Here is a 14,380-nt window from a genome sequence, read left to right as displayed (position 1 = left end):
CCAAGAGCTTCCCAATGACAAGTGCGAGCACATCTACTTACTTCAGATACATACTTTATTTATTTTTCTAATTAGCCTGATAAATTTGCTCTCTACTCAGTTTTTGCCAAAATATGCAGTTAAATGCATATATTATTCAAGGGACCTTATATTAAAGCCCTCCCTTTTCCTCTGAATTTTTAGTTAAAGTACATATCCAGTAAAATATGCGATGTAGGATCTTCAAAATAAGCCTGGTGTATTTCTAGCTTCTATTGCTAAGCCTGCAATGGAATTGTGGAATATTGAATCAATAAAACACACAAAGGCTTGGATGGTTGACAAGGGGAGTTTTTTAAAGATTTCAGATCTGATGCTTTTTTTTTTTTCTTTCTTTCACTGGTGGATATATCGGAAGAATCGGGAGGGGTACTGAAGAGGGGGTTCAGCTTGAGTAAATGACAAATGGAAACCATTTTCCAGGCAAATCTGAAAGAATCATAAATTACTAGGAGAAGAGACCTAGCGGGTCATCCAATCCATACCCCTGCTGTGTCAGAACCTGTTCACTGCAGTGCATTTTTCTCATGTTTTTGTCTTAATCCTCCAATCAATGTAGTGGATATTGCCTAGCCTAGCAAGTCTTTCCCTCCATTATTTAGTTGAAAGGAATTTAAATTTCTTCTTAAGTTTTAATCATGAACACTTTCTCTTAAGTTCTGTAATTGGGAATCCAGAAGACGTATTGCAAATCACTGAAGCATCTAAAATCTGTGTATTTATGTTGCAAGATGCAGTTTAAAACTTGCAGATGAATGTTGCCAGGATGAACAACTGCATCCCTTAAGCCATAACAGTTTTTTTTTTTGGGGGGGGGGGGACCTTGAGAAAGCAAGAGGGAGAGAGCAAAAACTTTAGACACTCTGCTACATCATTTCCTCTAAATAGTGAATTCAATTATTAGTCAAGTAACTGATCAGTTTGGAAGCAAACTTTGTGCTTCGGGTACTTGCTATGAATGCAGAAGTAAATGAGTTTGTAAATGAAAAGAAAATGAATTTTTAAAAGACCCCAAAAGCTACCTGACAAAAAGAGGCGTGGGAGACGCTCTAAAGATACCAGGGCGGAGGGAGACTTGAGTCGATTGTCTGTAGTTGAAGTAAGGAATGTGAGAAACTCTATTGAAAAACACCTCTCCCTGCCCCTCAAAAGTAGGACAGTATCCTGAAGGGGGTTAAGGGTTGGGGAGGATGCATGCCATGAGATTTAAAAACAAAATAAATGCCCCTTTTCACTGTCCTGCAATGTTTTCTTTTTCTCTTTCTCCATCTTTTTCTACTCATACTTCCAGTGGTGTGGGGCTGGCAATCTTCTAGCGCTATATAGCACAGCAGGAGTACAAGCAAAGTGTGAGGAGGTGCTCACACATTTGAACTTCTCTGCAGACAGCTGCACAGAACATCTAGTTGCTTCAGGTAGAAAACCTTGGGTTGGAACAGGGCTAAAAGTGCTTTACATGTGAGTAACATGTGGATAGTGCCAATTTCTAAATATGGGTATTTGTTGAATCTCTCTCTGTGTGTAGAAAGAGCCAGATACTAAGTATCTTTCCAGAGTTTTATTTTACCACCATGATCTGAGCCCAGTATTGGCCATCTGCCTATCACTTTGCCTTCCTCTACCTTGTAACACAGCAGCACTCTTCTCTAACTGTTAGTTGTCTTGAGACAGAAGAGATTAAGGTATGAATATACTCTGGCTTCTAGCACCAGTGAGGTCACCAGGGGCCAGTGGGAGATTGCACTTCCTGGCCCCATCAACTGTGTAGTGAAGGAGCAGCTGCTCCAGTGCTTGCTTATAAAATATTAGGTGCCTTATATTTGTAATAATTATTACTAATGTCATTTCTATGCTGCATTATGCTTTTAAGAAAAAAATCTCAAACCAGTTTACAACACATTAAAACATCAAATAAAACAATCCCAAATCACTGAAAAAAGTCAAACATAAAGTACACATTCAAAGCAACATAATTAACAGGAAACTAATTGTCTTAAAGATTTCAAATAAATATTAAATAAGGAAAAATTGAAAGTGAAAAGGTGCAGTTCGCTTTTCTTGCTCAGTTCCTGTTTGCAGTGGCTCAGCCACTCCTAAACTGAACATGATCCTTAAGCATGCCTACATTTCAATAGATGCCAGAATTGGAGATCCAAACCCAACACCCCACCCCTCTGTTCTGAACAGAGCAGAGGTGCAAAGAGCTTCTGTCTTTTGAGTGATGGTGGCTGGTACAGATGCCCTTTCCCCGGGCACCAATGACACACCCTCAAATTTCCAAATTTGCCTTCTGGTTCCTAAAAGGCTCCATCTTACAGTACCCCAGAGATGGTGAGCAAGGACAGGCAGATGTATATTTTGAAGTTAAAATGCTTGCTTCCCTGTGCTAATAGAGGGCTGGGGGAAAATAAAAATGGGATGTGCTTTTCTTTCAAACTCTCCAGGAATGTCTGTAAGTCCCAAACAGTGCTACAGTCTGGAGCCCTCGAAAGAGCACTCTTGTTGGGGGCCTGGAGATAATTAGCAACATTTTGTTGTGGGTCCCTGCTTGTTCATAGAATCATAGAGTTGGAAGAGACCACAAGGGCCATCGAGTCCAACCCCCCAATTGTTCATATTCTTTTTTTAAAAAAATGCAACTAAATCCCCCCCCCCCGTTTATTTTGTATAAGTCAGCTTTATTTGCAGGTATAATAATAAATCAGTTGGTGGAATCCAGAGATGACATTCTGTATGCAGAATACATCATCTGCTCCTGGAAAGGCTTTTAAGTTGCACTAGATCATTTTGTGAGAAAAGAGAAATTAAATTCTCCTGGATGTTTGGGAATTGGTAGCATTATTTTCCTTTGGCTTGTACCATTGGGACTTAGTCTGTGCTGCTTGTCATTTTTAATACTGTATTTGGTGATTGGTCATTAGCATCGCATTTGAAAAGGTCTGGGAGAATGTGATGGTAACAACCAATACCAAGAGGAAGGTCTACCAGGCTTGCGTGTTGAGCTTTACGGAAGTGAGAGATGTTGAGCATCACATTGCAGGACAGAGTCTCAAACAAAGATGAGCTCTCCCAAGCCCACATCCCCAGCATATTCACACTTCTTTCTCGGCGATGTTTACGCAGGCTGGATCAGGTCCACAGAATGGAAGATGGCAGGATCCCCAATGTCATGATTTCTGTGGAGCTGGCTTCAGGCACCAGGCCTGTTGTCTGAAAAAACTCTGCATTACAAAGATGTCTGTAAATGGGACATGAAGGGTGGCAATATTAAACCGCCTTGTGGGAATCCCTTGCAGATGACCACAGCACCTGGAGACAATCAGTCAGGTCATGTATCCACAGTAGTGACCAGATGAAGAATGACCACTGGCTTGTGCATCTGTGCAACCGCATATTTTCATCTGCCCCAGCTGCACCAAAACATTTCTCTCCCTTATTGGTCTCTACAGCCAGCGGGAGTAACTCTCCAACAGTTTGACTTAACCCTCGAAGGCACACACTTCCATTGTCTCTCGATACAAATCGATGCTATCCGGTGGCTCATACCAGAGTTTCACTGTAACTTGTCCATCTAAAATCACGAAGCGGCAGAGTCACTCTTTATTCCTTTACCAAGTATCTTGTCACAGATAAAAATGGAATCCATGCAAATTGCTTAAAGGGGAAATGTTCAGAAATAAACTGGTTGAAGTGTAAAATGGATGATAAATTCCTCCATGATTTGCATGACAAAGTAATGCAGCTGATTTTCAGATAGAGATTTAGATATGCATATGGAAAGTCAGTTGGCAACATCAATGAAGCATGCAAATAAGATCAGATGAGCAGATCACTTTAAGAAAAGATTTGGCCACCTTTTAAGGAACATCATCGAAAAATTGCAATTAGTATTAAAATTAATTGGATTTCAAAATGTATCTGTGGATTCTAATCCCTTGATGTTTCTTTATTTCTACTGGAAACCCTTTGAATTCCCTAAAGATAAAGATAAAAATGATTATTAGAGGATTTATCTGTATGTGATGTAGGGAAATGTGAAAAATCAAAATGGAAAGCATCTGTTGCAAGTACCAGAAAATTATGCTATTAATTTAAGTGTCATCAGAGCACAAAAGATCACATTCCAAGACAGTGTGAAAATTATTAAAATACTGGAAATAATAGTACTTAAGATGAAGATATTATGCTCTAAGATCTGGTTAAGTGACTGACACTATTATATCACTTCAGGTATTATAAAAGTAACAAAATGCTTTTAAAGATAATAAGCGTTACATTTTGAGATTGGCAGTATTCACACTTTTCTGCTTAAGTGCTTTCTCACTTTAATATAATTTAATAACAGTAGGGGGAAAATCCAACATTTTCTTTCTCAAGCTCTGCCCTTACTTTTTAAATTTTTTTTTCATGTAACAACAAAAAAACGGCATCTAAGCAATTTTTGCAACACCCAAATCTTTATTTTTGCCTTTTGACACTGGTTAAAAGACCCATATTTGTTCTTTACTCTTAGAAGATATAATAATTTCAGTTCATGGTGCTTTAGAATTGAATACCACATAACTCTGTTAAAAATAATAATACCACACACCTAAAATACCTTGCTGCTGTACTATAATGAAATTTATATATACATGTATAAACACTGACATTATACAATTTGGTGATATACGGGCTCTACCAGATGTCCCTGCTAATTCTGCCAAAGGACCCTGGGGTCTCCCAGAGTCTAATTTAAAAGTGTGTTAAATGTAACAGGAGAGCAACCACACAAGTTTCTCTCTCTCTCTCTTCCTGCTGAAATGTGAGTCAGCAGTTGGTTCTTAGCACACATCTTAGTTAGGTTCCCCCCCCCCAAAAAAAAACCCCCATTATTGGCAGAAGATTATACTGGATACAGTTGTAACGGGATTCCTTTAATTGCAGCATATTTCTAGGCTTCCTGGTATTCTAAATCACTTGATGTTAATTGTGTTGTGCTGTATGTGTTAGAGGCCTTGCAATGCAAACCTGATGTTCTCAGAGGTAAATATCAGATATTCTTGGTGGTGGTTTTTTTTATTGGCCACTGAATCCATTTGTTATGAGTTAAAAACGAATTTTAAAAATAGCTTTGAGAAATAAGCCATGTTTCCCCTGCTTTCAGCATGGAATACTTTGTATTGGATTTTTTTTCTTTCTTAATAGTTTGAAAGGTGACTCATAGCATAGCTCAAAAATGCAGCATTTGTGTGGCCTGTTCAAAACTCTAAAGTGTTTTGGGGGGGAAATTCCAGTCTTTTCTCCCCCCCCCCTTCCACATATTTTACTGTTGGATGTATGCTAGACTTTAAAATGTTGGAACAGGCTGTTATTAAAAAGCTATTCTGTATTGCTGTTGGTAAAGTGCCATCTATAAAATTTGTTACAATTTCCTTCTCTCTCAGAGCTCCTTATTAAGCATTCACAGTCAGTTCTTGGCAGCATTAGAATCATTGAAGGAGTTTTGGAATGCTCTAGATGAAATTGATGAGAAGACCTGGGTACTTGAGCCAGAAAAACCCACACGGAGTGCCACAATGCGAAGGATTGCCGTTGGTAAGAATAAAAAGGACAACTTCATGTTGACTTCAGGTTAATGGAGATCACAGAAACGGAAATGCAAGACGTTTAAAATTATTAGTTTTCATGCGAAAATGTGGCTTTAAAACAGAACACATTGATTAATATCAGCTATTAAATCTGACATCGTTTCACGAACAGTGCAGTATCAAATCACAATGTGTCAGAATTTAGATTGCAAGTTCCTCGACTAACTTTCAAGTCCCATAGAATTCAGTAGCATAACCATCCCTTGGTGTTTAGATGGTGCATGCAAATGTCACAGCAAGTGCTGTCACAGGAGACTCGTTGCATGCCTCTTTCAAGATTCTACCTGCCTTCCATAGCTTTTTTTGAACATGTGAATTAAAAAGTATTTAACTTTTTTAAAAAATACACCTGCTATTTGAATAATTTGGTGGCATTTTTTTTTAATTGATTAAAAGTAGTTTTAATCGATACCTCTGACCAATGAAGCAACTAGCTACTGTAAGCCTAATGAATAAAAAAACATGTTCTAAATAAGAAGTGGGAAAGCAAAGCATGTGAAATGGATAAAACAATTTGAAGCTAGTAACTTTCACAGTAGCAAATGTTAAAACTGAAGAAAAGGTCTGATGTATTGTTTTTAGAAATGACCGGCACAATGTCTTGGGTTCAAAGCTTAAACTAAGATTGCTCTTGCAGATTCCTTTTGTGTGTGTGTGTATAGTTGAGTAAGGATGAAACTATATGTAGTTATAGCTCTGTTCATCTACATGTCTGTTCCAGGAAACAACATTTCAATTAATATAGAGGTAGATCCCAGACACCCCACCATGCTTCCTGAGTGTTACTTTCTTGGAGCAGACCACGGTAGGATGACTCCTATTTAAAAATCCATTTTGTCAATCATAATAGCTTTTCTGTCGCAGTGTATATCACTTTATGCTTACCACAGGTTAACTTTATACTAAATTGAGTCTACTTGTTTTAGGCAGACCAAGCTAGACTCACACCATTGACCTTAATTTTTTGAAAATTGTGTGTGCGTGCGTTGCTCAGAAAAAACGTTGAAGATTGAATACATTACAAAACAATTTTGCACTGTTTAATATATTGCCAGTCTGTTCTATAAGATGAATTTAGCTGCAGTGCTACAGAAAGCAATACTGTGCCCCATGTCTTGGTGGGCTGCATGTCAGTTCTCAATCCATTGAAAAAAGCTGCAGTAAAAGCCTGGGAACTAAGGTTTGGCCAAAGGCAGATGGGTTTCTGGTGACTAATATGCCCTAAGATTTATTCAAAGCTGAGTTGTTTCCAGTTCTGTCAATATATTTGTATAATGCCATAATGGAATTGGCAGTTTCATTTTCAGGCCCTTTCCTATGATCCACCAAATGCAATTTGCCTTTTCACAGCAGTTGCATACCTTGAGCTGATTTTTTTCGTTGAGGCTGCAGTCATTGCCTATTAAGCCCCTATCAGCATATCTGTGAAATTAGGAGTTTTTACCTCAGCGTGCATTGACTTGCACTTACTTAGTTTGAACTGCACTTGCCATTTTACTAGCCTGTTCAGCCAAATTGGAGAGCTACTTAAAAAGTGAATAATATAATATCATCCACAAACTTTGCCATCTCGTGACTCTTTCTCTCAAACTCTGCATCATTGTAAATTAAAAAAGCAGAGCACCCTTTATAGATCCATGGGCAATATCTGTTTAAAATAATTTATATCCAGATCTTAATCCCCAAGATCAGTGTAGTATACAGTGAATACTAGTAATGTGCTGGAAATGTTTGATTTTAGGGCAGGACAGGGATTTGTTTTTGTTCTTTTACCATTCTCTATTAAGTAATAAAAAAAGGTATTCAAAGGGTAGGACAAATTTCAGTGAAATTTTCATGGGTTTCTGTGAGTTCTTTCATTCTGCATATAATATCTCCCGTGGTCTGCACTCTGCAGGCTTCCTGAAAATCCCATGGCATCTATGATTGGGCTTTCTTGTAAGTGCCATTCAGAGATGTAATAACTAAACATTTAATGTCTGTACACATTGTGCCTTGCATTGCAAGTTTACTTAAAATCAACAGTGCAAAATACAGGGTGCCCAGTTACATGATGTGTTATATGCAGCACACCTAACCTTGCAGTGCATGGACTTACATATCCAGCTGCCTTGAGCCAATATGCAGAAAAGTGGTGTATGCATAGAAAAATAAATACATGCCTGATAATTGAGAATTCATTCTCTGCTGAATCAGGCAGCCCGGGGTGTTATTGTTTTTATTATGACTGTGTTGTGCATTTTGCATATTTATGATGTAAAACTGTGATAAATACATTTAGTAAATAATAAAAAAACACAAAATTTTAGGATGTAGCTGCCCTCCTTCCCCTCCAGTCCCCATTGTCCCCTTTGAAGGATGTCTGTTCGTAGAATGCTCTTGGGAGTAGTGACAACACATGTGATTTTTATTTTCAGTGGTCAATCCCTTGAAAGTCAAGCTGAACAGCAACATACACCTGTGGTAAGTGTGTTTGGTTGTAGACATTTAGTTCATAGCTTTTTTGGAGTGTTGATACTTTATTTTCCTCCTTCTTTTTAGGGATCCAGAACTCAGTTTACTACAAAATTTGAAAGAGGTTTTAGAAATTGATTTTCCATCTCGAGAAGCTCTAGAAAAATCTGTAAGTTGCTCTGTGGTTATTATGTTCATATTTTGAATACTATGGCAAAAGGGAATTCTGTAGCAGAACAAAATAATAGGAGCATTAATACATGTGATTAAGACATCCAAAATAAGCTTCACCTTTTAAGTTTTAAAGATTGTTAAAATGTTTACCTTGTCTCAGTAAGAAAAAATTGAAATATGAAAGAGTATGAAAGAAGATAATAAATTATTATTTATTTATTATGTTAAAAATTTGTATACTGCACTATACCTGTAGATCTCAGTTCAGTTCACAATAAAAAGAAACCAAATACAATTTACAATAAAGGGTCGTTGCATGATCGTCGGAAATTCATCGAGTTTTATTCTTAATAAGGACATGATTAAAGCTCAAAACACATTGCACACCTAGTGATAATGTAATGATACTTCACTCTTAATTGGAAAATTTCCACACCAACAATTTTCTGCAAGATGGTCACTAGTTCAAAGCCAATTGAAACCGAATACCTGGGGTAAACCAAGGACCAAGCTCTTCAATCTGTTGGTATCTCATAATATGCATTCTGGAGAAATATTCTTAATATTTGTGGGTTGTCACCATTAAAGGCAACACTTTAATCTCAGTGTCTTGTCAGGGTAATCATTGCTTCGGTCATTCTTTGAGTGATTGTCATCTGATTAACGAAGCATGAGTAAAAGGGAAGAGGGAAGCACACGTCCCTTGTATCCTGATGTCTTAAAATAGGCAGACTACAGCTTCTATCATGCCTGACCACAGGCCATGCCGGCTCATAGTTGGAGGGTGCAACACACTGGCCACCTCTGTTCTAACAAATGACCATTTCACATTTCCCTCTGTGCTTGAGTAAAGGGATAATACCTGCCACCTACGGATAAATGTATTAAAAATAAAGGGTAAAAAAGCATTTTCTAACCAGTTGGGGGATGCCTTCAGTTGATAACAATTTTAAAGTTTAGTCCTTAATAAATGATCATAAATGGACTCTTGTACATTTTCTTATAAACGTTAAGCCAACCACAAATGTAATTGTTTAAAATGGGTGAAACAAGTTGACATGCTTTATTCTATGTGCTCAAGCTGTGTTCCATGTTTTTTTAGGACTTCTCTATGGATTGCGGGATCTGCTACGCTTACCGTCTTGATGGGACTATTCCAGACCAAGTCTGTGACGACCCCCGCTGTGGCCAGCCTTTCCATCAAGCTTGTTTATATGAGGTAGAGCAATTTACGGTAGCGTTCTACGATTATGGAACGGAAAATTGATGGGTGGGTGCAATCATACGGGTGCTCTTTTCTACTGTTATTGGACAGGAGGCATTTTTTCCTGCAGCCTCCAGTGCCCACATCTGCAAAAAAAAAAAAAATGTTCTGAAGAATGTGTGTAGATAGCACATTGAAGCTGTTTGTACTCCTGATACAAACCAATCTTACAAGTTGTTTGATCACACATTATATGCCAGTCAGCATATAAACATGTTTCACCACAGATGTGTGAAATTTCAAAATTTTGGGTTAAGACTCAAAGCACAGGAATGTTGTGCTGCAAAGGAATTTGCCAAAGATCACACAGTTCCAGCTGGGGTTAAATTGAAATTGTAAAGTTATTGTGCCAAAACCGAATAGCCTGGAGTAGTGTGTGCCAAAATGGAGGTTGAGGATCCTTAAAAGATCCCTGTTGATTAATTTACTGGTAGGGTGGTGCTGTGGGTTAAACCACAGAGCCTAGGACTTGCGGACCAGAAGGTCGGCGGTTCGAATCCCTGCGACAGGGTGAGCTCCCGTTGCTCAGTCCCTGCTCCTGCCAACCTAGCAGTTCGAAAACACGTCAAAGTGCAAGTAGATAAATAGGTACTGCTCCGGCGGGAAGGTAAATGGTGTTTCCGTGAGCTGCTCTGGTTTGCCAGAAGCGGCCACATGACCCGGAAGCTGTACGCCAGCTCCCTCGGCCAAAAAAGCGAGAAGAGCGCCGCAACCCCAGAGTCAGCCACAACTGGACCTAATGGTCAGGGGTCCCTTTCCCCTTTACCTTTAGGGACAATAATTAGTGGAGAAGCAGCCGCTTTTGTTCTCACCAGGACCAAGTGTGGCCAAATATGCTCAGCTTGGCAGTTGGCAAATAGATTGGGGGCACAATTAGATATTTCTGGAGATCTTCTAGTCAGACAATGGGGGCAGGTTTGTTTCCTAAAAATGAGGACAACTAGTTACACCAAGCTTTGCTTTCTCTGTCTTGCTATTCAAAAACTCATGCTGTGAGCAGCCACCTGGAGAGTGAGACTGGGCAACATGATTTAAGGCCTTGAATAGTAAGGGAGCTTGCTGTATTTGAGGCCTATTCTTTGGAGTCTTCCTGGGACTTACCTAATAACATGCATTTCTCTGTAGTGGCTGCGTGGACTTCCTTCCAGTCGGCAAAGTTTTAATGTCATATTTGGTGAATGTCCCTATTGTAACAAGGTAAGGAAAGCAACGTAGTTGCTGGATAATTGGAGCTGTTTCTGTATGAGCTTAAGTTAGGGTTTCATAATACAATTGAAATTAGCTTGTCTTCTTCTAGGAGACTTTGCTGCAAAGTTACTGTCGTGCGCATACTTAAATCTCTCAGATACCGGTGTCTCTTGATACTTAGCGGGGGGGGGGGGGATTCCAGTGTCTGAGTTAAAAATTAGGGGAGGGGAAATTATTCTTTGTAGTAAATACCTTGGAAAATACTGTAAGCAAAATTCAAGTACTTTATTGATTTTTAATTTTGTAACAACTCACCTTGCTTTGAAAAACCATTCCAGCCAATAACACTGAAAATGTCTATGAAGAAAGTCTGAAGTGGAATTTCAGAAGCCTGTAACTATGTAAATGTACACTCTTAAGAATGCTAACACATTAGACATGATATCAAAGAAAATACACAGAAAGCAGTATTAAGAAGAAGAGGATAATGATGGTCATCGTGTATTGGTACAATTCTTTACGAAGTCCAGATGCTTCATGAAGTCCAGACTCCAAAGTGCTGCATATAGAAGTGCTAGTCGAAGTCTGAAAGCGTTCTGGTTGAAAGGCTTCAGAATATGTAACTCCATTTCCTATGGATTTTTCCTCAATTTGCCAGAAGGTGTTGCAGATAGGTTGTGGTTCTCTACCTATCTGAGAAGGAAGCATAAAACTTCTATCCATGTCTTCAACAGAGATCTGCATAAGAACAAATATTTAAGCTCTGGTACTTTCATAAATATATATATGACTTTTTTGTATAATAATAATAAACTCATGGTACAGAGATAATTGACTAAGTGTAATAATTCACCAGATACATTTATTATCTATAACAGCTTTTCTATGTCCATTATCTCAGTTATTCTTTTCACAGAGAGCCATGGGATGCAGGAGTTGAAGCTTGACCCATCAGATTCCTAGTCCATTGCAAAAAGCCATACCATTGTCCTACATAGTAATCCTCCTTGTTTGGATCTCTTGAAGACTGAATTTGTTTAGCCAGCTTCTGTAATAAAGCTGTATGCTGAGCATTGAGACACCTGACAGGAATGGACTGACAGTCCAGTTTTGGGCTATGACTTCTCTTTCAGCCAGCAACATAAATGATAGCCAGATAAGGGAATGCCATCATAATTTTTTACAAGGCAAGTGGGGGGTGTTACACCTATTCAGTCAATCTTGCTACATTCAGCACTCCCACTATCTCAGCATATAAGTCCCTATGGTTTTACGTTTCCTCCAGCTTTCTCAGTGTTACATATCAACTTCTAGTTGAAACGAGTCAGGGTTATGAAACTTGTAGGACAATTAACAGCACTCCTCTGGATAATTCAGTGATTGAGCTGGGAAAGAAGGGCTCTGGTGGTCCTTGAGGTTTCTCGGGCCCAAGTCGCTCAGGGCTCCACATATTAATAAACCGTGAACCTGGCTCAGTAGCCTATGAGCATCACAGATACTTCAAGCTGCCTGCTGAACTCACCTTGACTAACTTCTTCCTGTAAACATCGGTTGTGGCTCCAGCTGGCTTTCCTCCAGTCTCAGCGGGCTAGGAAGAACAAACAGAACTAGCCAGTGGTAAAAGCCTTTAGAGTAAGGGTGAAGTTTGGGGGTGGCGGGGAATGCAACCAGCAGCTGGCTTTAAAGTAACACATTTCTTGCCTCAGGGAGAACATAGTTCATAGGAAGATCTATTAAGGTGACACAGGTGTATATGCAAGTTCGGGGCGAACGCCTTTGAAGTAACAGAATTGTAGAGTTGCAAGGGTCCCTAAGGGTCATCTTAATTCTGTTCCCCTTTTAGTGGAGAGCAAGAGGGCTCAGGGGCGGGGGCTGCCCGCAGAAGCAGTGCCGCCACCCCTGGGCTTACAAAGCCTTCATGTGTGGCGGCTGCTTTTTAGCCTTCCCCCCCTCCCTTGTGCATAGCAGTGTATGTGTGGGCCAGGGCACATAGTAAATGCTTTTAGAGTTTACCCAGGTATGTGTAGAATACTTGCACTGGTATGGATTTTAATGGGCAACAGCAAGCCAGCCCTAGTTAGCAGGGGAGAAAACAATCATCCTTTCTAAATTTCAGAACTAGCAGTTAGAACATGAGAAGCTATACTATACTAACTGGTCATATTGCTTTAAATGAGTGTGAAAAGGGGAACGTGTTAAGTTCTCAAGGGCCTGTACCATTTCAAAGTGGTGGAAAATCACAGCATCCATAAAAATCCTGCCCCCCACCCATCCACGCCGAGACACCGGTCTTGAAAGACCTCAACTGGCTCCCAGTACATTTCCAAGCACAATTCAAAGTGTTGGTGTTGACCTTTAAAGCCCTAAACAGCCTTGGTCCAGTATACCTGAAGGAGCGTCTCCACCTCCATCGTTCTGCCCTGACACAGGTCCAGCCGCAAGGGCCTTCTGATGGTTCCCTCGCTGTGAGAAGCCAAGTTACAGGAAACCAGGCAGAGGGCCTACTCAGTAGTGGCATCCGTCCTGTGGAACGCCCTCCCACCAGATGTCAAAGAGAAAAATAACTACCAAACTTTTAGAAGACATCTGAAGGCAGCCCTGTTTAGGGAAGCTTTTAATGTTTAATAGATTATTTATTGTATTTTAGTGTTTTGTTGGAAGCCACCCAGAGTGGCTGGGGAAACCCAGCCAGATGGGCGGGGTATAAATAATAAATTATTATTATTATTATGGACAACGTACATTGCAGGAAAAGTAACCTTTGTTCGGCCGTTTCTCACCTGCACTTAATATTTTCCAAGGTATGCAGGGAGTGGGGGAATGTACAGCTAGAAAAGCAGGAGTTTTCCGCAAGCCAGGTACAATTTAATGCAACAATTTTATTTATTTTAAGAACTCACCGCTTCATTCTGAAGCTGCTTGCTCAGCCCAGCCAGCATCTGCTCGTCTTGTCCTTGGCTGCTTTTCATTCCCACAGCGGCTCTTCTACGATAGGAGAGGTCCTTGCTTTCGAACTCCTTTCCCTTCTCGTCTTTAACTTGCCTTGGCACTGGCTTTGCCAAATCAACCTGTTAAATGTACAAGTTGAGTGACTCGTGCAGCTGCTACTCCTGCTTTACAGAATCTGTCCCACTGACTGCGGCTTGTGTGTGAAATGAATGGCTTCTGCGCAACTTCTAGCAAAAGCATCACTAATCCGCCAACACAAGGAACGGCCAACATTTACCGCGAGTTGGAACTGCACAGGGCAGTCGTTTCGTTGAGCTCTTGAGCAGAGTGCTTGCACTTGTGCTATCCTAAGGGGCAACGTTATTTATTGCGAAAATTTGTTCCAAGGATTCTTAAAGAACTCTTAGATGAATGTTATTAACCTTTACTGGATGCAAAACCAATACGTCTCTGTCAATTAAGCTTGCATTAACTATATCTAAGTAAGTTGTTTTTATTGTGGTGATTCTAATTAATGTCAGTGCCTGGAATGAGAAAATAATCACTACTTATTCCATTAGTGAGGTGATCTGACCCGCCCTAAATGGGGCGACAAATTTCTCATCTTCCCCATAATACTGATATACTTGCTCTCGGGGCACCCTGAAAGGTCATGCAGCCCCCCTGCCCACCCGAGAAGCTG

The 14,380-nt window shown here is 39.9% G+C and overlaps 2 protein-coding genes across 6 annotated transcripts in view; one reads left to right on the top strand and one right to left on the bottom strand.

Annotated features, from left to right (window-relative positions):
* Positions 1-11,577, top strand: part of FANCL (FA complementation group L) — a 44,019-nt gene extending 32,442 nt beyond the window's left edge. For all 3 annotated transcript variants that reach the window (XM_083733689.1, XM_083733690.1, XM_083733691.1), the window contains 7 exons: positions 5,466-5,616; positions 6,391-6,474; positions 8,087-8,132; positions 8,211-8,292; positions 9,400-9,516; positions 10,687-10,758; positions 11,088-11,577. In XM_083733689.1, the coding sequence (XP_083589815.1) occupies positions 5,466-5,616; positions 6,391-6,474; positions 8,087-8,132; positions 8,211-8,292; positions 9,400-9,516; positions 10,687-10,758; positions 11,088-11,123 (588 nt within the window). In that variant the 3' untranslated portion in view covers positions 11,124-11,577. The remainder of the gene's footprint in view (positions 1-5,465; positions 5,617-6,390; positions 6,475-8,086; positions 8,133-8,210; positions 8,293-9,399; positions 9,517-10,686; positions 10,759-11,087) is intronic.
* The window catches only part of VRK2 (VRK serine/threonine kinase 2), a 77,046-nt gene continuing 73,679 nt past the window's right edge, over positions 11,014-14,380 (bottom strand). For 2 of the 3 annotated variants that reach the window (XM_083733495.1, XM_083733497.1), the window contains 3 exons: positions 13,650-13,817; positions 12,272-12,337; positions 11,014-11,487 (listed from right to left, as the gene is read on the bottom strand). In XM_083733495.1, the coding sequence (XP_083589621.1) occupies positions 11,194-11,487; positions 12,272-12,337; positions 13,650-13,817 (528 nt within the window). In that variant the 3' untranslated portion in view covers positions 11,014-11,193. The remainder of the gene's footprint in view (positions 11,488-12,271; positions 12,338-13,649; positions 13,818-14,380) is intronic. The other variant, XM_083733496.1, reaches the window with a different exon arrangement.

The sequence above is a fragment of the Podarcis gaigeae genome (assembly GCF_964106915.1).
Source record: "Podarcis gaigeae genome assembly, chromosome: 3".
Lineage (NCBI taxonomy): Eukaryota > Metazoa > Chordata > Lepidosauria > Squamata > Lacertidae > Podarcis > Podarcis gaigeae.
This window is presented reverse-complemented; position numbering and strand designations above follow the sequence as displayed.